The sequence below is a fragment of the Triplophysa rosa genome, linkage group LG4 (assembly GCF_024868665.1).
Source record: "Triplophysa rosa linkage group LG4, Trosa_1v2, whole genome shotgun sequence".
NCBI classification, from domain to species: Eukaryota; Metazoa; Chordata; class Actinopteri; order Cypriniformes; family Nemacheilidae; genus Triplophysa; species Triplophysa rosa.
In genome coordinates, this window is record NC_079893.1 from 32,768,397 (window position 1) to 32,793,375 (window position 24,979).

General features: G+C 39.7%; 3 protein-coding genes across 4 annotated transcripts; all 3 read right to left on the reverse strand.

Annotated features, from left to right (window-relative positions):
• Positions 1 to 1,583: 1,583 nt before the first annotated feature.
• On the reverse strand, positions 1,584 to 15,470 carry LOC130553095 (uncharacterized). The gene is made up of 16 exons (XM_057331841.1): positions 14,369 to 15,470; positions 14,010 to 14,033; positions 10,803 to 10,976; positions 10,338 to 10,732; positions 10,098 to 10,259; positions 9,259 to 9,328; positions 9,065 to 9,156; positions 8,248 to 8,357; positions 7,938 to 8,147; positions 7,361 to 7,487; positions 6,981 to 7,118; positions 6,743 to 6,907; positions 6,514 to 6,647; positions 3,912 to 4,109; positions 3,411 to 3,783; positions 1,584 to 3,234 (listed from the first exon to the last, which is right to left on the reverse strand). Exons 1-16 carry the CDS (start codon positions 15,460 to 15,462, stop codon positions 2,120 to 2,122), a joined length of 4,581 nt encoding a protein of 1,526 aa, XP_057187824.1. The 5' UTR covers positions 15,463 to 15,470; the 3' UTR covers positions 1,584 to 2,119.
• Positions 5,428 to 12,770, reverse strand: slc27a1b (solute carrier family 27 member 1b). Of its 2 annotated transcripts, XR_008962792.1 has the most exons (13): positions 12,686 to 12,770; positions 10,803 to 11,630; positions 10,338 to 10,732; positions 10,098 to 10,259; positions 9,259 to 9,328; positions 9,065 to 9,156; positions 8,248 to 8,357; positions 7,938 to 8,147; positions 7,361 to 7,487; positions 6,981 to 7,118; positions 6,743 to 6,907; positions 6,501 to 6,672; positions 5,715 to 5,825 (listed from the first exon to the last, which is right to left on the reverse strand). XR_008962792.1 is itself a non-coding variant. In XM_057331566.1 (12 exons), exons 1-12 carry the CDS (start codon positions 10,973 to 10,975, stop codon positions 5,668 to 5,670), a joined length of 1,947 nt encoding a protein of 648 aa, XP_057187549.1. In that variant the 5' UTR covers positions 10,976 to 11,252; the 3' UTR covers positions 5,428 to 5,667. The 2 variants fall into 2 exon arrangements, 1 of the variants encoding a protein (XP_057187549.1); XM_057331566.1 differs by lacking the exon at positions 12,686 to 12,770 and having other exon boundaries at positions 5,428 to 5,825; positions 6,501 to 6,647; positions 10,803 to 11,252.
• Positions 15,471 to 17,005: 1,535 nt separating the features above from the next.
• Positions 17,006 to 24,973, reverse strand: LOC130552884 (zinc finger protein 271-like). The gene is made up of 3 exons (XM_057331553.1): positions 24,648 to 24,973; positions 24,141 to 24,519; positions 17,006 to 22,726 (listed from the first exon to the last, which is right to left on the reverse strand). The coding sequence occupies exons 1-3, from the start codon at positions 24,804 to 24,806 to the stop codon at positions 20,781 to 20,783; spliced, it is 2,484 nt and encodes an 827-aa protein (XP_057187536.1). The 5' UTR covers positions 24,807 to 24,973; the 3' UTR covers positions 17,006 to 20,780.
• Positions 24,974 to 24,979: the final 6 nt, after the last annotated feature.

A 24,979-nucleotide genomic window follows, 5' to 3' on the forward strand; every position in this document is an offset into this window, starting at 1 on the left:
GTGAACACATCACAGAAAACTAAAGTTCATACAGGATGACGAGTTGTTTTTAGCTTGTTTCCCTCCAAATGGATTTTGTATATCTGCTTAAAGTTTATGCTTTTGACTTTTAGAACTAAAGACGGTTTCATCGGACGCGCGCGCCTAGACTTCACTTAACTTCCGGTCTGTGTTTGTTTATCAGTCTGTCTAGTGTCCAATAATATAACTATTTAGATTGTATTTAATTTATGTTAATATTCATTTATATTATTATTTTATTGTATTAAATAAGCGTTTTGTTAATTTGACTAATTTATTTCACCTGCAAAGGACTAAGATAATATCTTTAACTTTAGTTTTTTTTTGCATAGATTTAAGGCTGTTTTATGAGTCACTTGCCACAAACACTAAAAAGAAGAAAGGTTTAAAAACAACTCTTGTAATAAAATAAATAGACTAGATTGTGCTAATTTGTATTTTCTGTAAAATGTTCTATGTCTACTATGTATGTTCTTTCTTTTCTTTTGTTTATGCATATTGATGTAGTATGATCTGTTATGTGTATCCCCCTGTATGTTGTACGCCTGTGTATGTCATTTGAAAGCCAAATAAATAAATAAAATGGAATTATTTGTTGAATGGGCCCTGGGTCGCATTTGAAGAAACTGTGTGGTATATTGACATCTAGCGGTTGAGATTGGTATCGCAGTCTAAATTCAAAATATTGGAAAGGCAAGTTTAGCCAAGTAAATGTTCCTCAGGCACACATTTTCCATGTGTTTTCCAGGATCTCGGTGTGAAAAGGGCTATCTCTGTACACCAATACTTTGAGTGTGATTCATTGGCCAAAAAAGAGGCCACCCAATTTTAAGATAAATGTGAATTATTTTGGCCATGAAGTGTCCGTTCTGAATACTATTGACATCCGTATGCAGATGTTGGTCAATCATGTGTCACATCTGTCATTTTAGATCCAATGGGAACAGCTCACATCAAAGGCTTCAGATAGAGGTCGGCTGATCTTTGTTGTGCCTTAACAAGTTAAAAAAGCTCTTTCGGACTCCATGCAAATGGGAAAAGTGTCTTTTCGATTACAATCTACCTAATTTAAGAGATTTAGGTATATAAATATTCAATTACAGGGCAGTGGTTTTGCACAGTATTTTTGTACTTGGTTTGGTGTTTCGGTGCACCATTACATCTGTCCTAGAGAAACATTACTACTATTTCTTGAAATGGCCAACAATACATTGTGTTGTTCAAAATGATCAATTTTTGCCAAAAATCATTAGGATATTAAGAAAAGATCATGTTCCATGAAGATATTTTATAAATGTCCTACCGTAAATATATCAAGACTTTATTTTGTGAGTGATATGTTATGATAATGTAGTTATCTGAATAAGAAAAGAATGGACCCTTATGACTGGTTTTTGTGGTCCAGGGTCACATATGCTAGTTTTAAGAAAGAATAATTACATTTAAGAAAACATGAAGGAAGAATCATTCACTTAAAAGTCATGAGAGATTCGACAGATGTGAGTTTTAACTGTGTTTAAAAGCCACTACTTGTTGCTTGAAACATTTATAATATGCGTTTATTAATGTGAAAAGAACCTTTAATCATATATATGCAAATATAAGCCACTGTTTGCTTTGAATTAATTAAAGTTTCTCACACAGCCTTCATAAACATTAGTCTGTGGATCATTGCCAATAGGCCAGGTGACATTTGTTATTTATTACAATGAATTTGTTTTCAAACACAAAAAAACTTTTTGACAACAAAAAGTTGACAAACATAGCATTTTAAACAGACCTATTCAAAAGGTAATCCTAGTTGGAGATATTTTTTAATCAGCGCATTGATCATCGTTTTTAAAAATGATATAAAACATAAAAGTGTCAAATTTAACATTTTCAAATACAACATAACATTTTGAGACTTTAGAGGCGCTCTACTCTCACATGCACATCTTAATCCTAGATACTATTTCACCTTAAAGTTCTTGTTAACATTTAAACAGCGTTGTTAAGCCTCATGAAGTAGATCATTACAATAAGTTTGTTTTTCAAACACAACAACATTCAGCGGCAATAACTGGTCAGTTCATCACAGAGCACATTAAAGTAAACACTATGATGATTCCAGTGCAGTTTGTTCTTCAGCATGTTTCTTCTGATGAGAATTAAAACTTCCTAAATAAGTGAATCTCTCTCCACAGATGGAGCAGTGATAAGGTTTCTCTCCAGTGTGAACTCTCTCATGGGTTTTTAAGACACCTCGTCGAGCAAACGTCTTGTCACACTGAGAACATTTATAAGGTCTTTCACCTGTGTGAAGTCTCTTGTGATTCACTAAAGTGTCGTGTCGAGTGAAACTCTTCCCACAAACACTGCAGTGATGAGGTTTCTCTCCAGTGTGAATTCTCTGATGATCTCTGAAATGACGTGGCTGAGTAAAGCTCTTTCCACAGTGAGAGCAGACATATGGTTTCTCTCCAGTGTGAATTCTCTCATGAGTTATCAGATGAGATTTATGACGGAGGCGTTTATCACAGTGTGAACACTGATAGAGTTTCTCCTCAGAGTGAGTTCTTTGGTGCGACTTTAAACAACCTGAATCCCTAAAGGCTTTTCCACATTCACTGCACTCATACGGTCTCTCATCGGTGTGTGAACGCATGTGTTTCTTAGCATCAGATGAATGGTAAAATCTCTTGTCACATTGACTGCAGTGGAAAGGTTTTTCTCCAGTGTGTGTCCTCATGTGAGCTCCCATATTAGAAGAAGTTGTAAAAAAATTCTTCCCACACTTCTCACAGTGAAAGTGTTTCTTCTTGTATGGTTTTTCTCCCGTGTGAATTCTCTGATGAGCAGTAAGACTTGACTTGTGTCTAAAATATTTGTCACATTGACTGCAGTGGAAAGGTTTTTCTCCAGTGTGTGTCCTCATGTGAGCGTTCAGACTAGAAGACGAGACACAATTCTTCCCACACTGCTGACAGTGAAAGTGTTTCTGGTCTCTGTGCTCTTGTGAATGAAGTTTCTTCTCTTGTAAGGTAGGAAAGCTGATGTCACATCTGGTGCAGGTGAAGAGTTTCTGTTCTGTGTGTTTTCTCTCATGTGTCTCTAAACGTCTCTGTGAACTGAATGTCTTTCCACAGGTGATGCAGGAAAGAGTTTGTGCTGTCAGTCGCTGTTTTGATGTAGAGGCCGTTTCTCCATCACAACATGAATCACCGCTCTCATCTGAAACAAACACAACAGCGTTAACAAGAACCTCCAGCACATCTGAAACTGCATCAGTGTCCACTGAGAATGAGAAACTTCATTGTACTTTTCACAAGTAACAAAAAAAAACTTTATATGAAACAGGACAACAAGTGATAGTTAAATATTATAAAAAAACAACAGAAGAAAGATACCTGAGGGTATAAAGTCATCATCTTCATCAGTTTGATCTTCCTCTGATTTGGGTTCTGTTTTTATCTCCATGTTATTGCTGTTCAACAGTTTACCTGAAGGAACAAAATCATCATGATTCTCATCTTCATCAGTCTGTTCTTCCTTCACTGTGGTTTGTGTTTCCATCTCCATCAGTTTCCTGCAGTCCATCAGTGTGACAGAACACATGTTGAGTGGTCTGGTGTTCAGGATCTGCTGTTCTCCAGCGTTACAGACAGAATCCAGAGACTCTGTGGAGGTTTGATCAGTAGATTCATCCTGATTCAAGGTGTGATTACTGTCACACACAGTGTCCTGAGCGTCTGTGGGGTTTGACTCGACCTTTACCACAATCTGACAAACACACAACACATCATCAGCACTGGAGCTTTATATAGAATATATGTGTGATGTCTCACTTTGGTTTAGTTTGACATGAATGACAGTATAAAAGCAGTAAATGATGTTGAATGTGTCCAAACCTCAGTGTTGAGTTCATCTCCTCTTGTCCTCAGCTTTTCCTCCAGTAACGCCACCTCTTTCTTCAGCTGACAGATTTCTGTGATGAAATCATCAATATCCAGCATGGACAGATCAGTTCCCACTGATTTACAGCACATCTGTGACGTCATCCTCAACATCTCAACACAAACACACACACACAACACTCTGTTTAAAACACTCAAGAGAGAAAATCAGAGTGATGTGAACACGCAGCGCTTGATGTTTGACTTTCTTTCTTTCTTTAGTGGGTTTATCGGCGGACTGAAGAGCTGCAGAGCGACTCCTGCTGGACTGGAGACACAACACACTCATGATATTCACTTAATTTACTCGGGTCCTTGCGAAAATTAACGGGTTCTACTACAGTTAATCCAAATGGCTTTGCCCACAGTAATCAATACATAAAAAAACTATAATTTTGTTGCTATAAATGTTGTCTTTGTGTATTTTCTAAAGATGATGAATTTCTGATTTAAAAGTAAAAACCTACATCTTGTGTGGTATTTAATTTCTCATTTTCTTACTTGTATTATTCTTTACTGATTTTCTATATTCAGTTCATGAGTTATACATAGTTTATGAGAAATATTAGTCTTTCGTTGCAGTAGCATTGTCTTCATAAGTAGTGATGTCTTATTCTCAAGGTTCATAACGTCACGAGACAATGTTGTGAAGCAGTCACTTCCAGTCTGTGTTGGTATAATAACACCTCAATGTGTTTCCAGTCCGATGGAGTCACGTCAGAATGACCGATTGAACACCAGACAGTTACAATGAGTATCTTAACACGGAATAAACTTTGCTCATGTTATCATGTCATCACTTCCTCTCCTGGCTGCTGTTCTTCCCTTTCATCTCTGATATAGACATCTGCAGTCGGTTAGGAAGTTAGATCTATATTTCAATCGTCGTCGTTTTAGGATGATTGGATCATCTTGGATCAATAACAAGATCGTGTAACCTATCACATCTATCAAGTCGAATACAAAAGAAGATATTTTGAGAAATGTCTGGGTGGTTTTGCGTTCATTGAAGTCAATGGGGTTCGGTTATCAATATTTTTCAAAATATCTTCTTTTGTGTTCTGCAAAAGACTTATTTGTTACGCAATGGATGTAAAGCTACTTTGCAACAATAAAAATCGTGAAAAAATAAATAGAGTTTAAAATACAATAATACTGTTTCATACTGTATATCTCATAAACAATTCAATATTGTTATTATGTCTAAAGAAACATTGCATTATTTGTTTTTACAACATTGCAGAATTAAATCGTTTTTCACCTAAAGGAGTTTGATGTGAAAATTAGTTTGTGGGACTTTGTTACATTCAAAATCTTTAATAATAGCAGAACGGCAGGCCTGTAGTTTTTACATTCTAACAGCATTATAATTGTGCATTTTCAAAGACTTTTATTTGTGAATTTAATTAAATACTTTTATCCAAAATATACAACAGTATTATTTATTATCCATAATATAATACTACAGAATACTATAGTACACTGCAGTAATTGTACTATAATGACTATATAATATACTGTACTATAGTAAATACTATATTTTTATTGTAGTGTTGAATGAAGCACCGTATGTGACTATTTCCAAAGGAAAAAAACATGGTAGGTTTGTTTCACATGCAAAAATGCAGAAAACTTCACATTAAATTGTTAATAACAATCGTTGTTTTGGGTCAGTGTTGAGTTTCAGTTACAGTAAAACAGATTTTTTGTCTCATAATGATATTTCTCCTTGCATGATGTCATTATATAGTTCCTCTGTGAGAGCCTCGTAACACCCCTCGCGACTGTTCAGAAACAAGATCCGGTCGCTTGTTTGCCTTGGGTCGAATCCTTCCCTCTTTAAGCGAGTCTTTTGGATTTTAAAGGTGCCTGTGCGTGAGAGAATTGTTAAAGAGATCCAAAAATGAAATGTGTTTTATCATTCATTCATCTCAAGCCTGTATGGCTTTCTTTCTTCTGCAGAACACAAACGAAGATATTTGGAAGAACGTTGATAACCAAACAACACTGAACCCCATTGCCTCCCACACGACATTTCTCAAAATATCTTATCTTGTGTTCCACTGAAAAGTCACGTACAGAACCACATGGGAGTAAATAAATAAATAAATGATGACAGTATTTTGATTTCTGTGAACTGTCCCTTTAAAGTCCCAGTGAAATTAAAATTTACAATAAAAAAAAATCATGAAATATTGCAGCGTTTATTGTAAATAGTTTATCAATGTGGGTCATTGTGTTCACATTTGTGTGCCCTCGTGATCTTTAGTTAAAATCTGAAAATGCACTTTCGTCCTGTAATGACTAGATGGCGTATGTTAGACGGCTTGGGCGGAGCATCCGTTAACTCCTCCTCTCCAACTGTCAGTCTGCTGCCAGATCAATTTCAAAATGCAACGGCTGCTTCTATACATCCAATCAAATCGCAGAACAAGGCGAAAGCCACGCCCACTATTGTTCTCATTCAAAATACGGAAGTAAAAACGATCGCAACTTCCAGTTCACTGGGACTTAAAGAGGCCGTGTGTTATATGAGTGTCACACCTGTTTTGTCCACCTCAGGTGAGAGCCGTATGAAGACGGGTCGGGCGTAAGAAGGAAGTCTCTTCTGCACATCTCCAACAAACCTCTGACAGTGGAAATCATCCGTGGTGTGAGCTATAGCAGCCATACCGGCCCTCCCCTCCACACCTGATCAACAAACACACACAAACACCTTCACTTTCACTTACAGCGGATGTAAATCACTCAAGACTCATGTGTTCTCTGGTGTCTTATGTTCTCACCGGGTACAGAGACTCCATACACGGCCACATCCGTCTGATTCAACAGAGAACTGAGAACTCCCTCCACCTCTGTGGTCGAGACGTTCTCCCCCCGCCAGCGGAACGTGTCTCCGCTCCGGTCGCGGAAATACACGTAACCGAACTCATCCATCACCATCAGATCACCTGAGACAGAAACGCACGTGAACCATCAGTCCGGTAGAAAATCATCAAGATATGATGTGGAATTATTCTTCACCTGACACGTAAGCAGAGTCGCCTTCACTGAACACATCGTGTGTGATCTTTTTATTGGTGGCCTCTTGGTTAGCGTAACCGTCGAAACGCCGTAACGGATCGTCAGGATTGATTCTGCCAACGATAATCCCCGGGTCACCTGAAGAGAGGGAAAGTACACACAAAACAACTATTCTCCTCACGTCATGTCACTTTTTTAAGTGTCTCAAAGGTCATATGTGTCACTGTTCACTGTCTGACAGGGTTTATTTTCCGATGATGATCAGCTGACTGTACACAACTCAATACATGAACATATGATAACAATTTATTACATTACAAATATAAATATTATTCTTATGACCTTATGATTTACGGTGTGTGTGCGTGTGTTTTCTTTACCAGGTTTGCATGGAACACAGAGTCCGTGTTCGTCTCTGATTAACTCCATGTTGTCTTCATTGACTCTCAGCAGTCTGATGGGATAAACGTTGGGCAGAATGACACTGTTGAAGCCACACGCCCCCACCTGGTGACAAGAACACATTACACCACACTAGCACAAATACAACATGTCTGGAGGCACGATATTGGCAGTTGATGACCCTACAGGTTCAAGTTAAGCATCAAAATATGAGGTGCATGATACAACATGAAGAAAACTCAACTTGGCTCATGTGTTTATTGATCGAAAGGTTATTTGGCCAAAAAGGGGAAACTCTGGTGTCTCAGGAAAAAAGCTGAGATTCAGTTAACACCCCAAACGCAAGTCACATATTGTAAATGCAAAATATTGAATGCACATTTCGTAATATATTTGAATAAAGGGAAAAGTTGTTCATTGTTTTTAAGGCAAACATCACTTTCGATCACGATTGTACATTTGTACAGCAGCATGTTACAACTTGAAGTCACCAATAATGTCAAGCAGTTGAACTTCAGTGCAGATGTTCTCTGTAGTTTAGTCAAAGCAGATCACCTTGTTGTCGAGGTTGGCGAGGCCGCAGTTGCACTCCGTGGCTCCGTAAAACTCCCCGATGCGTTTGATGTTGAAACGTTTTGTGAACGCTTCCCAAACATTGAGCCGCAGACCGTTGCCCATGGCAACACGCACCTGGTGACAGGACTCGGATGGACGAACCGGCTGAGATAAAAGATATCGACAGATTTCACCGATGTACTGAATCACCTGTCAACACACACAAACCTCAATGTAATCCTTCATATGACATGAGATGAACACATTCAACCTCATCCAGATTTCTGATTGGTCAATCAAACGTCCTCACCGTGCAGTTGTATCTAACGCAGTCGTCCCAGAAACGGCTGGCAGAAAACTTCCTGCGGACCACCACCGTCACACCGAACAACAGACACTGACCCACCCCCAAGATGTTACCTGACACAACCAAGACAGCTGATTAGCTCATTGATCAATTATTGAATAATGAATCCAAACAATTATCACGCAACAATTACACCAGTACACACACATTAATGGCATAAACACACACAAACAACAGCACACACAACACTATACACACAATATCACGCACACACACACACACACACACACACACACACACACACACACACACACACACACACACACACACACACACACACACACACATAACCACAGCCCCACAACAGCAAACACACAACAGAAATATAATACAGAACAGTACACACAAACACACACAACAACAACAACAACAACAACAACACATACAACCACAATCTACACAAGAACAGTACACACAAACACGCAACAATAAACACAACAGTACACACACAACACATATAACAGTACATACAAAAGCACACACACACAGCAGCACGCATACACACGACTTCAAACACACACAACAAAAGTACATATAACAGCAAACACACAAGACACACACACACCAATAGCACACACACACAACAGCATTACCACACATAACCACAGCCCCACAACAGCAAACACACAACAGAAATATAAGAACAGTACACACAAACACACACAACAACAACAACACATACAACCACAACCTACACAAGAACAGTACACACAAACACACAACAAACACAGCAAACACACAAGAGTGCGCACACACAGACCTGCGGAGTGATAGAGCGGTAAACAGCAGTACAGCACATCATCAGGCCGCAGTCCAAACGAATAATACGCAAACATAACAATGCGGTAGTACCTGCTTACACAAACCCACAAAAACAACACAATCCAGAGAAGAGATAATGTGTGTTTGTTATTTTCAGCAATAAAAGGTGTAATGGAACATGTTTAGACAAACCTGCTGTGAACCACTATGGCAGCTTTAGGTAAACCTGTCGTTCCAGAGGTGTAGATATAAAACAACCTATCTGAGGACGACACACACACACACACGTCACATTATATGAATCTATGTTACATTATTTTATTTGTCTTAATAAATAACACACACACGAGGCAGGACAGATGAGTGTGTCAGAGGTGAATTCACCGATGACCGTACACCCCATGACACAAGACACGCTTTCTCTCTGTCTCTCTCATTTCTTACACAATCTATATTTGTGAAAGTCTTTCATTATTTCTCTACCCATCCTCCGGTGCACTGGTATGTAACCTTTTCCCCACTTCAACCCCGCCGCGCTCTCTCTCACTAAAAACATTCCTAAATCACCCTCTCTCGCCCACACTCTCTCTCTGCAATAGAGCGGGTACCGAAACACAATAGGATTTATTTTCCTTATGCAAGAATCAGTGAGAAAAAATGATCTCTGTGATTCAGGTTAAAAATAGAGAGAGAGAGAGAGAGAGAGAGAGAGAGAGAGAGAGAGAGAGAGAGAGTTTGAAGATATTCATCTATTAGATACACAAATACAGAAACATTTAACCATGTGTGTGTTTCAGTTGGGGACTCGCTGTTTCCATGTTTTCATATTGAGTTTACACAAATTTTACTTTTTTTTTTTACACTTAAATTAAATTAAATGTATTACATTTATTAAGCCATCAAAAAACCATGTAGCTGACTCAGATATTATTATTACCATAAAGACATTTGGTCACACACACAACCAGTCACAGACACACTTTGGACTCTGAAAGCAAACAAACACACAACAGACACGCACTCATACAGACCGTTGAAGCTCTTGTTGTGTGTGACAGCGGGGGGACCGTCAGGACATTCGGCGAGCAGGGCGTCCAGACTTTGAGCAGAGAGAGACTTTAATGTCCCGGCTGGAGCTGTCCCAGAACAGAAGAGAGAGAGACCGCTCAGAGAGTCCCTCACCTCCGTCACAGCTACAGAGAGAGAGAGAGACTCAGATGTAACAGATCTGCATTAAAAGTCGAAAAAGTCCATTTTATTCAGTTCCTCACCATCCACAAGCTCCGCCCCAAACACCATCCCCTTGGCTCCCGACACGCCCACACAGTGCATCAGCGTATCACGTCGCAGGTTGAAATTAATGAACGCCGCCTCCGCGCCCACTTTGGCCAGTCCGAGCCACAGGGCCACCACGAACGGTCGACTCTCCATGAAGACGGCCACCACATCGCCCGAGGCCCAGCCCTGCGCCAGAGCCCACCGGGCCACAGCGTTAGACCGCCGGTCCAGCTCCGAGAAGCTCCACACCTCACCCGTGGAATCCTCCACCAGAGCCGGCTTGTCCGGGTGGAGCGCCACCCGCTGGGCGAATATAGATGTGATGGTGCTGCGGGCACGCTGATGGCGGCTCAAGGAGGATTTCATGCGCAGCAGCACGTACAGACCGCTGGAGGAAAGAGTTGGAAACATGAACAACATGTAAACACCACATCTGTTGAGGGAGGTGTTATACTTACAACAGATCTCTCTTGAAGGTACATGCAGCTATATACAGAAACCTCCATCCTCCAGAGAACAAATACAGCCCGAGAAGAGCCAAAAAACTCCAGAACCACGACACGCCGAGGACGCACAAGAACCCGACAGAAAGCAGCGCTACCGGGACACGAACACCATCACCGGACCCCATCCTGACAGAAGAGAATCAGAAGATGTGTGAATCCTTTCAGGACATCATGAAACATATCATTACAGGTTATAAAACAGTCTGGTGTGTAAATCTGCTCTTTACGACCCAAAAATGAAATTTGTCATAATTTATGTACGTTTGACTTTCGTCTGCAGAACACAAAATTAGATATTTTGAAGAATGTTGGTAATCAAACAACACTGAACCTCACTGATTTACCAAAACCACTGAGCCATTTCTCAATATATCTTTTGTGTTTCACTGCAGAAACACTCACATACAGATTAACACACACATGAGGGTAAAGAATTTTGATTTTGGTTATCTATCTATCTATCTATCTATCTATCTATCTATCTATCTATCTATCTATCTATCTATCTATCTATCTATCTATCTATCTATCTATCTATCTATTAAACATGATTTTAAATGAGTTTTGAAAGCACTTACTTGTTGTCCGTCTACACGCTGTTTAAACTTCCAAGCACACAAAACAAACACACTTCACTCTCACTCTCACTCTCACTCTCTCTCTCTCTCTCTCTGTGATTGGAGGACTCATCTGTCAATCAGCTGCATGTCTGAACTGGCTGTTGTGTCCTGTCACAACTTCACCCTTCAAGAAATGCACACAGGTCCAGACACGAGGAGTCTGTATGAAAATAATATTGCTGAATAGCTTTTCTTTTACTTTTACTTTGCATGACTTGACAAGCATATAATACGAAATTCTAACAATAATTTCTGGTTTGAACATTGACAAACAGTTCTGTCAGAGGATAAAAACTAAGGGAAAATCTTGCATGCATTCTTGGTTTACGAGTTTCAAAATTCATATAAAGTATGTACGTAAACGGAGGCTTTGGGTAAATGAGTAAACGTATATATAATCTTATTGGAATTTCACCAGCAACTGACACTAAATTTATGCATTTGTAAATTTAATTGAATTGAATGAAAAGCATTTTAGAGTTCAAATAGGGTATACAGTCATATACTGTATGTACAGTAATGCTAATAAAATTGTTGAAATTATTTAAAGGAATTCCTAATGCTGGTTCTAAAAATCTAACTTTTAATGCTCAACAACACAACTACAGTCACTTTTTTCTTAAACCAGCACATTTTGTTGTCAGCAGGTAGAACTTTGTTACCAGTGCAATACAGACAGTCGGTAGAAATCGTGTGCATCTTTTTCCATGTCTAATATTGGAAAAAAACACATATAAACACAACCCAGCTAGCACATGTACGTCTGTAAGATGTCCGCTAAACATCTGGAAAACATCTGCTGTGTAAAAACAGCTGCTTAACGTCTTAGAAAGAGCAGTTTTACATCTATTCTAAATCATAAACATCTTACAGACATCTTATAGATGTCTATATGACATCTGACAGCAGACGTCTCCGCAAAAAAATACGTCTTGCAGATGTAAATGCAGACATCAAATAGACGTCTGCCAGATGTGTGTGTGCTATCAGGGAATGACACAATCTACTCACCCAGCTCCATATGGGAAACCTTTAAGTAATGTATTAAAAATTAATTCACAATTCAATTAAAACTACATACTATTTTTATTTTATTCCCAACTGTGTAACATTAAAAATATCAAATAGTCATATTTTATCATGGCACCATCTGAATATGAACACATTTACTGATCAACAGGAGTGACATTTTTACATTTCTTTGGCAATACATACCGAACTCCATCACAAATTCACATGAAATCTCAATGTGATATTGACGCCAACTGGCTGAATGAATCCGATCCGCATACTATCCGTCCTAATAGTATTCGAAAGTAGAATTAGTATGTCCCAAATCGTAGTATGTTGAAAATAGTATTCCAAAGATTCCCGGATGGTCTACTACTTCCGGTAGAAATTCGAAGTGCAGAACGATGCACACTCTAACGGCGGATATTACCCACAACTCACCGAGAGTAGGCGGCGTTTAGAAATGTAAGCATACAGTAAACATTAGACACGAAATAATGAATGAATAAATACCTTAATGGAAAGAAGAGCTATATTTTGATGTGTGTGACAGTTATTGGCCACAATGTTGTCTAGGCAACAACGGCCACTTCCGCTTCCTGTTAGTGTGTATGTGCAATCTATTTTGCCATGCACTCAAAAATGACCTATTATTCCAACACAAAAACAGAACCTACTATTAGGGCATAGTATAAGTAAGCGAATTGGAACGCAGAGAAAATCAGAGTGATGTGAACACGCAGCGCTTGATGTTTGACTTTCTTTCTTTCTTTAGTGGGTTTATCGGCGGACTGAAGAGCTGCAGAGCGACTCCTGCTGGACTGGAGACAACGATAATCTGTGAATCTTTTCTTACTTCGCTTCGATGATTTTGTTCCCAGTACTTTTATTAATACAAACACTTGATCAATAATGCAATGGATGTAGATAATTAGTTAAAATAGTTATTGTATCACTTTACGCTGAAGCTCTGCTCTCAATGTTCTGTCAGTAAAGATCTCAAATCACGTGTTATATTGCGGTCAGATTGTAAGTAATAACGAAAATGGTATTTTTCCTCTTAAGCCACTGAGAAATATTGTGAAATTAAAACGTCTCACTTCAGTGAAGTCTTGTCAGGCGCAGTTGTTGTGCGCGCGCTCTGTTCTGAGGTGGAGGCGCGTGCTTTTCTATTACAACACAACAGGAAGCGCGTACATACAAACTTTCAAACAGGCAAATATTATAGTAGTCAATTATGCCCCGAAACTGTTCGGTTAACAAACATTTTTTCCAAATATCGTTTTTTGTGTGTTCAGCAGAACAGCATTTTTTTATGCTTGGAGCAATTTGAGGGAAGTAAATGATGACAATCACAGAACTTTCTTATTTTTTAAAGGAAAATTATTGAAGTCATGGAAATCCTTTTTTAGAACACACCAATTATACACATTATTTACAATCATTCACCCAATTAAAGAAAATATATAATTAATGATGACACTGAAACATCAGTTGTTGTACTTCAATATCACCTCCAGCAACAAACCACATGAAACATAGCATCTGGAAACTGTACATTGTAAGAAACAATACGTTAAATCTGTAAATAACACATCTGCACACTCATTTAAAAATGATATGTTGTTTTTGTCTATATTTTTCACTTCTTGTATATAGTGCATTATTGTTTTGATTTAATTCTCATTTTTCTGTCTTAATGTATATTTGCACTAGGCGTTCACCATGTGAACACTTTCTTCTGCACTAAGCTCCTGTCGCCAAGTCAAACTTCTTGTCTGTGTAAACATATGTGGTCATAAAGCTCCTGATTCTGAAAACTCAATGTGATTTGACCCCTACCAGCAGTAAGAGCTCAGAGTTCGACTGTTTAACAGTTTGAGACGCTATGATGATGATTCCAGTGCCGTTTGTTCTTCAGCATGTTTCTTCTGATGAGAATTAAAACTTCCTAAATAAGTGAATCTCTCTCCACAGATGGAGCAGTGATAAGGTTTCTCTCCAGTGTGAACTCTCTCATGGAGTTTCAGGAGAAATCTTTGAGCAAACGTCTTGTCACACTGAGAACATTTGTAAGGTCTTTCTCCAGTGTGAGTTCTCTGGTGATTCACTAAATGCTGACGTTGACTGAATCTCTTCCCACAAACACTGCAGTGATGAGGTTTCTCTCCAGTGTGAATTCTCTGATGATGTTTAAAAGCACTATGATCAGTAAATCTCTTTCCACACTGAGAGCAGAGGTAAGGTTTCTCTCCAGTGTGAACTCTCTCATGACATGTTAGAGAAGATTTATGACGGAAGCGTTTATCACAGTGTGAACACTGATAGAGTTTCTCCTCAGAGTGAGATATCTGGTGTGACACTAAATGGTGACGTCGACTGAATCTCTTCCCACAAACACTGCAGTGATGAGGTTTCTCTCCAGTGTGAATTCTCTGATGATGTTTAAAAGCACTATGATCAGTAAATCTCTTTCCACACTGAGAGCAGAGGTAAGGTTTCTCTCCAGTGTGAACTCTCTCATGACATGTTAGAGAAGATTTATGACGGAAGCGTTTATCACAGTGTGAACACTGATAGAGTTTCTCCTCAGAGTGAGATATCTGGTGTGACACTAAATGGTGACGTCGACTGAAACTCTTCCCACAAACACTGCAGTGATGAGGTTTCTCTCCAGTGTGAATTCTCTTATGATGTTTGAAAGCACTATGATCAGTAAAGCTCTTTCCACACTGAGAGCAGACGTAAGGTTTCTCTCCAGTGTGAATTCTCTTGTGTCTCTCTAAATGGTGACGTTGACTGAAACTCTTCCCACAAACACTGCAGTGATGAGGTTTCTCTCCAGTGTGAATTCTCTCATGACATGTTAGAGAAGATTTATGATGGAAGCGTTCATCACAGTGTGAACACTGATAGAGTTTCTCAGAGTGATTCTCTGGTGTGACTTTAGACAACTTGAATCCCTGAAGGTTTTTCCACATTCACTGCACTGATAGGTCTCTCATCGTGTGTGAACCATGTGTTTCTTCAGAGAGGTTTGTGGTGAATCTCTTGTCACAGTGAGGACACGCGTACGGTTTTTCTCCCGTGTGAATTCTCTGATGAGAACAAGATTTCCTTTGGTGCTGAAATATTTGTCACATTGACTGCAGTGGAAAGGTTTTTCTCCAGTGTGTGTCCTCATGTGAGCGTTCAGACTAGAAGACGAGACACAAGCTCTCCCACACTGCTGACAGTGAAAGTGTTTCTGGTCTCTGTGCTCTTGTGAATGAAGTTTCTTCTCTTGTAAGGTAGGAAAGCTGATGTCACATCTGGTGCAGGTGAAGAGTTTCTGTTCTGTGTGTTTTCTCTCATGTGTCTCTAAACGTCTCTGTGAACTGAATGTCTTTCCACAGGTGATGCAGGAAAGAGTTTGTGCTGTCAGTCGCTGTTTTGATGTAGAGGCCGTTTCTCCATCACAACATGAATCACCGCTCTCATCTGAAACAAACACAACAGCGTTAACAACAACCTCCAGCACATCTGAAACTACATCAGTGTCCACTGAGAATGAGAAACTTCATTGTACTTTTCCAGTAACAAAAAAAAACTTTTATGAAACAGGAAAACAAATGATAGTTAAATATTATAAAAAAACAACAGAAGAAAGATACCTGAGGGTATAAATCATCATCTCATCAGTTTGATCTTCCTCTGATTTGGGTTCTGTTTTTATCTCCATGTTATTGCAGTTCAACAGTTTACCTGAAGGAACGAAATCATCATGATTCTCATCTTCATCAGTCTGTTCTTCCTTCACTGTGGTTTGTGTTTCCATCTCCATCAGTTTCCTGCAGTCCATCAGTGTGACAGAACACATGTTGAGTGGTCTGGTGTTCAGGATCTGCTGTTCTCCAGCGTTACAGACAGAATCCAGAGACTCTGTGGAGGTTTGATCAGTAGATTCATCCTGATTCAAGGTGTGATTACTGTCACACACAGTGTCCTGAGCGTCTGTGGGGTTTGACTCGACCTTTACCACAATCTGACAAACACACAACACATCATCAGCACTGGAGCTTTATATAGAATATATGTGTGATGTCTCACTTTGGTTTAGTTTGACATGAATGACAGTATAAAAGCAGTAAATGATGTTGAATGTGTCCAAACCTCAGTGTTGAGTTCATCTCCTCTTGTCCTCAGCTTTTCCTCCAGTAACGCCACCTCTTTCTTCAGCTGACAGATTTCTGTGATGAAATCATCAATATCCAGCATGGACAGATCAGTTCCCACTGATTTACAGCACATCTGTGACGTCATCCTCAACATCTCAACACAAACACACACACACAACACTCTGTTTAAAACACTCAAGAGAGAAAATCAGAGTGATGTGAACACGCAGCGCTTGATGTTGACTTTCTTTCTTTCTTAGTGGGTTTATCGGCGGACTGAAGAGCTGCAGAGCGACTCCTGCTGGACTGGAGACAACGATAATCTGTGAATCTTTTCTTACTTCGGTTCGATGATTTTGTTCCCAGTACTTTTATTAATACAAACACTTGATCAATAATGCAATGGATGTAGATAATTAGTTAAAATAGTTATTGTATCACTTTACGCTGAAGCTCTGCTCTCAATGTTCTGTCAGTAAAGATCTCAAATCACGTGTTATATTGCGGTCAGATTGTAAGTAATAACGAAAATGGTATTTTTCCTCTTAAGCCACTGAGAAATATTGTGAAATTAAAACGTCTCACTTCAGTGAAGTCTTGTCAGGCGCAGTTGTTGTGCGCGCGCTCTGTTCTGAGGTGGAGGCGCGTGCTTTTCTATTACAACACAACAGGAAGCGCGTACATACAAACTTTCAAACAGGCAAATATTATAGTAGTCAATTATGCCCTGAAACTGTTCGGTTAACAAACATTTTTTCCAAATATCGTTTTTTGTGTGTTCAGCAGAACAGCATTTTTTTATGCTTGGAGCAATTTGAGGGAAGTAAATGATGACAATCACAGAACTTTCTTATTTTTTAATGGAAAATTATTGAAGTCATGGAAATCCTTTTTTAGAACACACCAATTATACACATTATTTACAATCATTCACCCAATTAAAGAAAATATATAATTAATGATGACACTGAAACATCAGTTGTTGTACTTCAATATCACCTCCAGCAACAAACCACATGAAACATAGCATCTGGAAACTGTACATTGTAAGAAACAATACGTTAAATCTGTAAATAACACATCTGCACACTCATTTAAAAATGATATGTTGTTTTTGTCTATATTTTTCACTTCTTGTATATAGTGCATTATTGTTTTGATTTAATTCTCATTTTTCTGTCTTAATGTATATTTGCACTAGGCGTTCACCATGTGAACACTTTCTTCTGCACTAAGCTCCTGTCGCCAAGTCAAACTTCTTGTCTGTGTAAACATATGTGGTCATAAAGCTCCTGATTCTGAAAACTCAATGTGATTTGACCCCTACCAGCAGTAAGAGCTCAGAGTTCGACTGTTTAACAGTTTGAGACGCTATGATGATGATTCCAGTGCCGTTTGTTCTTCAGCATGTTTCTTCTGATGAGAATTAAAACTTCCTAAATAAGTGAATCTCTCTCCACAGATGGAGCAGTGATAAGGTTTCTCTCCAGTGTGAACTCTCTCATGATTTATTAGAGTAGATTTATGACAGAAACATTTATCACAGTAGCTGCGTTTACATGGACCATTGTAATCTGATTAAACGTCCAATCCGAATGAAAATGTTCCACATGTCAATCAGATTAAAAATGGCCAAACCGATTGAAATTTCAGTCGGATTGTAAGGGGTGGTTTATACCGTTTGTAATCCGTTTAATAGGACATGTATACACTTGATCAGATTGAAAACCGAAGTAGGAAATTGTGCGCATGTGCAGACGTCACTGGGTCGTACAGACGTAAGGGCGTATGACACACGGAAGGAGCAGCTGTTGCTGAAGAAACCAAAAGTCATAAATCTGTCAAAGCGGTACAAATTTTCATATGCTTGTCATCTCTAAATGAACATATTAATGTCTTTACTGTTTTCCTGTAGTGAGTTTTTAAACACAATTTCTCAGTTTCTTTAGAACCCGATACATTTGCAAATGTACAAACATAGGCTACTAAAATATCTAAGCATAAAATTTCATTTGTACTCGTAGTACCGAACATTTCTTATATTTAGTTTACTTAGATGTGCTTTTGAAGGATTTGCTGGTTTTACCATGGTAAATCTGTGTAAAAGACCTAGCTGTTATTAATCATTTATTCAAATTATTGTTTGCCTGCAGACGCTCTGGTGGGTCTTAGTAGTTTTGTCATGGTTTACCATGGTAAACCGCATCAGATGTGCTTATGCTTATTGGCACGAGACATTACTCTGCCTATTTGAACTGTAAATTTTGTTTTTTTTCGTGCCGTTTTCTTAATAAAATATACACAACATGTGTTTTAAAACACTGTTTTAGTGGGTATTTACAGTGCATCCGGAACGTATTCACAGCGCTTCACTTTTTCCACATTTTGTTTAGGGTTGTGCAAAAATATCGCTACACTTAACTATCGCAATACTTTTTTTTTCAATAGTGTATCGATAGTGATACCTCTACTATCTATATTTTTTTTAAATCATGTCATTTACATACGGCCAAAAGTAAGTGGAAGCGAGCGAGCATGGCGAAAACTGTAAGAACGCTGCGAGCTCTCAGAGCGGATGTGTGGGTGTGCTTTGGTTTTCAAAATAAGTCATGGAGTAATGAGTTATATAAAATAATGCTGTTTGTAGGCTTCTCAAGTCATGACACAAGTCACTTGGCTACTGCAGTGCATTAGACAAAAAGTTTATTAAGAAAAGTAACAATGACATTTATTGAGATTATATACGGATGTGACACCAGCGCATTTACATGATTTGGAAAGGCACACACCTGTCTATATAAGGTCCCACAGTTAACAGTGCATGTCAGAGCACAAACCAAGCCATGAAGTCCAAGGAATTGTCTGTAGACCTCTGAGGCAGGATTGTAATCGAGGCACAGATCTGGGGAAGGGTACAGCATTACTACAAAGTCTGCAGCATTGAAGGTCCCAATGAGCACAGTGGCCTCCATCATCCGTAAATGAAAGAAGTTTGGAACCACCAGAACTCTTCCTAGAGCTGGCCAAACTGAGCGATCAAGGGAGAAGGGCCTTACTCAGGGAGGTGACCAAGAACCCGATGGTCACTCTGACAGAGCTCCAGCATGTCTCTGTGGAGGGAGGAGAACCTTGCAGAAGAACAACCATCTCTGCAGCACTCCACCAATCAGGCCTGTATGGCAGAGTGGCCGGACGGAAGCCACTCCTCAGTAAAAGGCACATGACAGCCCGCCTGGAGTTTGCCAAAAGGCACCTGAAGGACTCTCAGACCATGAGAAACAAAATTCTCTGGTCTGATGAAACAAAGATTGAACTCATGTCCGGAGGAAACCAGGCACCGCTCATCACCTGGCCAATACCATCCCTACAGTGAAGCGTGGTGGTGGCAGCCTCATGCTGTGGGGATGTTTTTCAGCGGCAGGAACTGGGAGACTAGTCAGGATCGAGGGAAAGATGAATGCAGCAATGTACAGAGACATCCTCGATGAAAACCTGCTACAGAGCGCTCTGGACCTCAGACTGGGGCGAAGGTTCATCTTCCAACAGGAAAATGACCCTAAGCACTCAGCCAAGATAACAAAGGAGTGGCTACAGGACAACTCCGTGAATGTCCTTGAGTGACCCAGACAGAGCCCAGACTTGAACATCTCTGGAGAGATCTGAAAATGGCTGTGCACCGACGCTCCCCATCCAACCTGATGGAGCTTGAGAGGTCCTGCAAAGAAGAATGGGAGAAACTGCCCAAAAATAGGTGTGACAAGCTTGTAGCATCATACTCCAAAAGACTTTATTTACAGACAAGAGGCTGTAATTGGTGCCAAAGGTGCTTCAACAAAGTATTGAGCAAAGGCTGTGAATACTGATGTACATGTGCTTTTTTGTTTTTTATTTTTAATAAATTGCAAAGATTTCAAACAAACTTCTTTCACATTGTCATTATGGGGTATTGTTTGTAGAATTTTGAGGAAAATAATGAATTTAATCCATTTCGCAATAAGGCTGCAACATAACAAAATGTGGAAAAAGTGAAGCGCTGTGAATACTTTCCGGATGCACTGTAGGTGAACACTTGTGCAATGTGCCCATGTCATATTTGGGCTTGTCATATAAACACGAACACCAATCAGATCACTTTATTTACCTTATAAGGATCTTTCAGCTGCATGAATTCTCTGATGCCTGTCAAAATTACCCTGACCATTAAAACTCTTCCCACAAACACTGCACTGATAAGGTTTCTCTCCAGTGTGAGATCTCTCATGACGTTTAAAAGTACTTGGATCAGAAAAGCTCTTTCCACAGTGAGAACAGACGTAAGGTTTCTCTCCCGTGTGAATTCTCTGATGAACTGTTAAATGAGATGAAACATAAAAGCTCTTCCAACAGTGAAAGCAGTGGTAAGGTTTCTCTCCCGTGTGAACTCTCTCATGAGTTATCAGAGTAGATTTCAGAAGGAAACATTTATCACAGCGTGAACACTTAAAGGGTCTTTCACCTGAATGAATTCTCTGATGCCTGTCAAAATTACCCTGACGATTAAAACTCTTCCCACAAACACTGCAGTGGAAAGGTTTTTCTTCAGTGTGAACTCTCTGATGATTTTGTAAAGAAGTTAGTCGAGGAAAGCTCTTTCCACAGTGAGAACAGACGTAAGGTTTCTCTCCCGTGTGAATTCTCTGATGAGCAACAAGATTTCCTTTGGTTCTGAAATATTTGCCACATTGACTGCAGTGGAAAGGTTTTTCTCCAGTGTGTGTCCTCATGTGAATGTTCAGACGAGAAGAGCGGAGAAAGTTCTTCCCACACTGCTGACAGTGAAAGTGTTTCTGGTCTCTGTGCTCTTGTGAATGAAGTTTCTTCTCTTGTAAGGTAGGAAAGCTGATGTCACATCTGGTGCAGGTGAAGAGTTTCTGTTTTGTATGAGATCTCTGATGACGTTTAAAAGTACTTGGATCAGAAAAGCTCTTTCCACAGTGAGAACAGACGTAAGGTTTCTCTCCCGTGTGAATTCTCTGATGAACTGTTAAATGAGATGAAACATAAAAGCTCTTTCCACAGTGAAAGCAGTGGTAAGGTTTCTCTCCCGTGTGAACTCTCTCATGAGTTATCAGAGTAGATTTCAGAAGGAAACATTTATCACAGCGTGAACACTTAAAGGGTCTTTCACCTGAATGAATCCTCTGATGCCTGTCAAAATTACCCTGACGATTAAAACTCTTCCCACAAACACTGCAGTGATAAGGTTTCTCTCCCGTGTGAATTCTCTCATGATTTTGTAAAGAAGTTAGTCGAGAAAAGCTCTTTCCACAGTGAGAGCAGTGATAAGGTTTTTCTCCCGTGTGAATTCTCTGATGAGCAACAAGATCTCCTTTAGTGCTGAAATATTTTCCACATTCACTGCAGTGGTACCGTCTCTCATTAGTGTGCAGCAGACGCACATGCATGTTTAAACTAGATGCATCGCTAAATCTCTTCTCACAGTGAGGACACTCGTACGGTTTTTCTCCCGTGTGAATTCTGTTATGAGTAACAAGATTTCCTTTGGTTCTGAAATATTTGTCACATTGACTGCAGTGGAAAAGTTTTTCTCCAGTGTGTGTCCTCATGTGAGCTCCCATATTAGAAGAAGTTGTAAAAAAACTCTTCCCACACTTCTCACAGTTAAAGTGTTTCTTCTTGTACGGTTTTTCTCCCGTGTGAATTATCTGATGAGCAACAAGATATTGTTTGCTGCTGAAATATTTGTCACATTCACTGCAGTGGAAAGGTTTTTCTCCAGTGTGTGTCCTCATGTGAGCGTTCAGACTAGAAGACGAGACACAATTCTTCCCACACTGCTGACAGTGAAAGTGTTTCTGGTCTCTGTGCTCTTGTGAATGAAGTTTCTTCTCTTGTAAGGTAGGAAAGCTGATGTCACATCTGGTGCAGGTGAAGAGTTTCTGTTCTGTGTGTTTTCTCTCATGTGTCTCTAAACGTCTCTGTGAACTGAATGTCTTTCCACAGGTGATGCAGGAAAGAGTTTGTGCTGTCAGTCGCTGTTTTGATGTAGAGGCCGTTTCTCCATCACAACATGAATCACCGCTCTCATCTGAAACAAACACAACAGCGTTAACAACAACCTCCAGCACATCTGAAATACACCCGTTTCTTGAGTAACCAAAAAAATCCACTTCTATGTAAGGGATAATCCACATTTAAGGGTTTTAATGCACGACGTGGAGGCCAAGAACCACCCGACGCGGCTCGCTGTGGATTACCCGCTTATTCCCCAGTCATTTGCCAAGTTAAATCTGTTATTGATGTTTATAGGAGGGGCTGCGCTAGGGGTGAGCCACAAAAGTTTTCAGTAAAGCCCTGAATGTTTTATTACCATGCCGTGTAGGAATCACTTAGGGGCCGTTTACATTATGCGTCTTTTGGCATCTACCCATGGGCAAATGTGAGTGGGTCCTTCTCCGTAAAAAATCTTAAGAGTGGAGTGGAAGCAGCTTCTGTGGCGAAGTGAGCAAGACGTGCGACAAGTAGTGGCTAGCTACTGACGCTACATACAGTATGAGTGCAAGATCGAATCCACCTTTTGCCGAACTACATTCACATCACATATTAGATCACACACGCATTTATTTTCAACAAAATGAAGAATATATTGGAAAATGGCTAACAGGTGTTTAATAATAAAGTGTATGGTGAGGTTAAGGGTAGCAGGGAGGTCTTTATTGTCCCAATTAGTTGTCATCTAGTTAATAATTCTAATACATATACTCATTTACACTCTTATTATTGTTGTATTATGTACAACATTACTATGTTTACCTTGCTGCGTCGAAATGGAATGAAGTTGAATTTATATGGACTCTGAATGAGCTTGTCAATATCAATCTAATTGAGGTGGCCAAACAAATGAAGGAAGGCGGGATTTTCTATGGACACAAGCCGAGGTTAAGGTTCACTTGAACAGTGAAAGAGCTAGCGCGATGTAAGTAGCGTTAGCTAAATGTTTCATGTTTGACAACTGTTTTATCATAGAAATATAGGGCCGTTCACGTGTCACGTGTAAAAACACGTGCAAAACACTGGCTGTATCGCTTTCTCCCTCTTTCTGGCGTTTGGAAGTTTGCTCTCCCTTGGGGTCTGCCATTACTATTTGAGTGATTGACTCGCATCAACATTTAAATAACAAACCTGAGTAAACAACCGATGTCCAGTAAAGCGCATACCCCGCTAAGGCTTGTCATAGGCTAAGCCCCGGATACCCACTGACCTTAGAACTGTCCCTGGTTTAGAGAGAATTTTTATTGATCAGACAGGTGAAAATGACAGTTATTTTTGTCAGTTAATTTCAAACATTGATCAAACTGACTGGAACTAACCTCGCATTAAACGGCTTTAATGCACACCTTCCAGCCAATCAGAATTGAGTATTCATACAGACTAAAGTATAAGCAACAGTGACACACATGACAGTGTATTATCACAAAAAATCTATAACAGGGGAAACAAACCTGAAGGAATAAAACCATCACCACCATCATTCTTATCTTCACCAGTCTGATGTTCGTCTGATGTTTCTTCTGTTTTTATCTCCATCATTTTTCTGCTATTTATCAGTTTCACTGAAGAAAGAACATCATCTTCATCAGTGTGTTCTTCCTTCACTGGTGTTTGTGTTTCCATCTCCATCAGTTTCCTGCAGTCCACCAGTGTGACAGAACACATGTTGAGTGGTCTGGTGTTCAGGATCTGCTGTTCTCCAGCGTTACAGACAGAATCCAGAGACTCTGTGGAGGTTTGATCAGTAGATTCATCCTGATTCAAGGTGTGATTACTGTCACACACAGTGTCCTGAGCGTCTGTGGGGTTTGACTCGACCTTTACCACAATCTGACAAACACACAACACATCATCAGCACTGGAGCTTTATATAGAATATATGTGTGATGTCTCACTTTGGTTTAGTTTGACATGAATGACAGTATAAAAGCAGTAAATGATGTTGAATGTGTCCAAACCTCAGTGTTGAGTTCATCTCCTCTTGTCCTCAGCTTTTCCTCCAGTAACGCCACCTCTTTCTTCAGCTGACAGATTTCTGTGATGAAATCATCAATATCCAGCATGGACAGATCAGTTCCCACTGATTTACAGCACATCTGTGACGTCATCCTCAACATCTCAACACAAACACACACACACAACACTCTGTTTAAAACACTCAAGAGAGAAAATCAGAGTGATGTGAACACGCAGCGCTTGATGTTTGACTTTCTTTCTTTCTTTAGTGGGTTTATCGGCGGACTGAAGAGCTGCAGAGCGACTCCTGCTGGACTGGAGACACAACACACTC

Excerpts from the sequence above, each read along its gene's own strand:
- slc27a1b (XM_057331566.1), bottom strand. The coding sequence starts at position 10,975 with ATGGGGTCCGGTGATGGTGTTCGTGTCCCGGTAGCGCTGCTTTCTGTC. Across the intron at positions 8,148-8,247 it reads GCGTTAGATACAACTGCACG|GTGATTCAGTACATCGGTGA; the intron begins GTGAGGACGTTT and ends GTGTGTTGACAG. Across the intron at positions 6,648-6,742 it reads GTATGGAGTCTCTGTACCCG|GTGTGGAGGGGAGGGCCGGT; the intron begins GTGAGAACATAA and ends TTTGTTGATCAG.
- LOC130553095 (XM_057331841.1), bottom strand. The coding sequence starts at position 15,462 with ATGTGGAAAAACCTTCAGGGATTCAAGTTGTCTAAAGTCACACCAGAG. Across the intron at positions 9,329-10,097 it reads ACACAACAAGAGCTTCAACG|ATAGGTTGTTTTATATCTAC; the intron begins GTCTGTATGAGT and ends TGTCGTCCTCAG. Across the intron at positions 7,488-7,937 it reads TCGCCAACCTCGACAACAAG|GTGGGGGCGTGTGGCTTCAA; the intron begins GTGATCTGCTTT and ends TCTTGTCACCAG.
- LOC130552884 (XM_057331553.1), bottom strand. The coding sequence starts at position 24,806 with ATGTTGAGGATGACGTCACAGATGTGCTGTAAATCAGTGGGAACTGAT. Across the intron at positions 24,520-24,647 it reads GAGATGAACTCAACACTGAG|ATTGTGGTAAAGGTCGAGTC; the intron begins GTTTGGACACAT and ends TGTGTTTGTCAG. Across the intron at positions 22,727-24,140 it reads TGATGGTTTTATTCCTTCAG|ATGAGAGCGGTGATTCATGT; the intron begins GTTTGTTTCCCC and ends TGTTTGTTTCAG.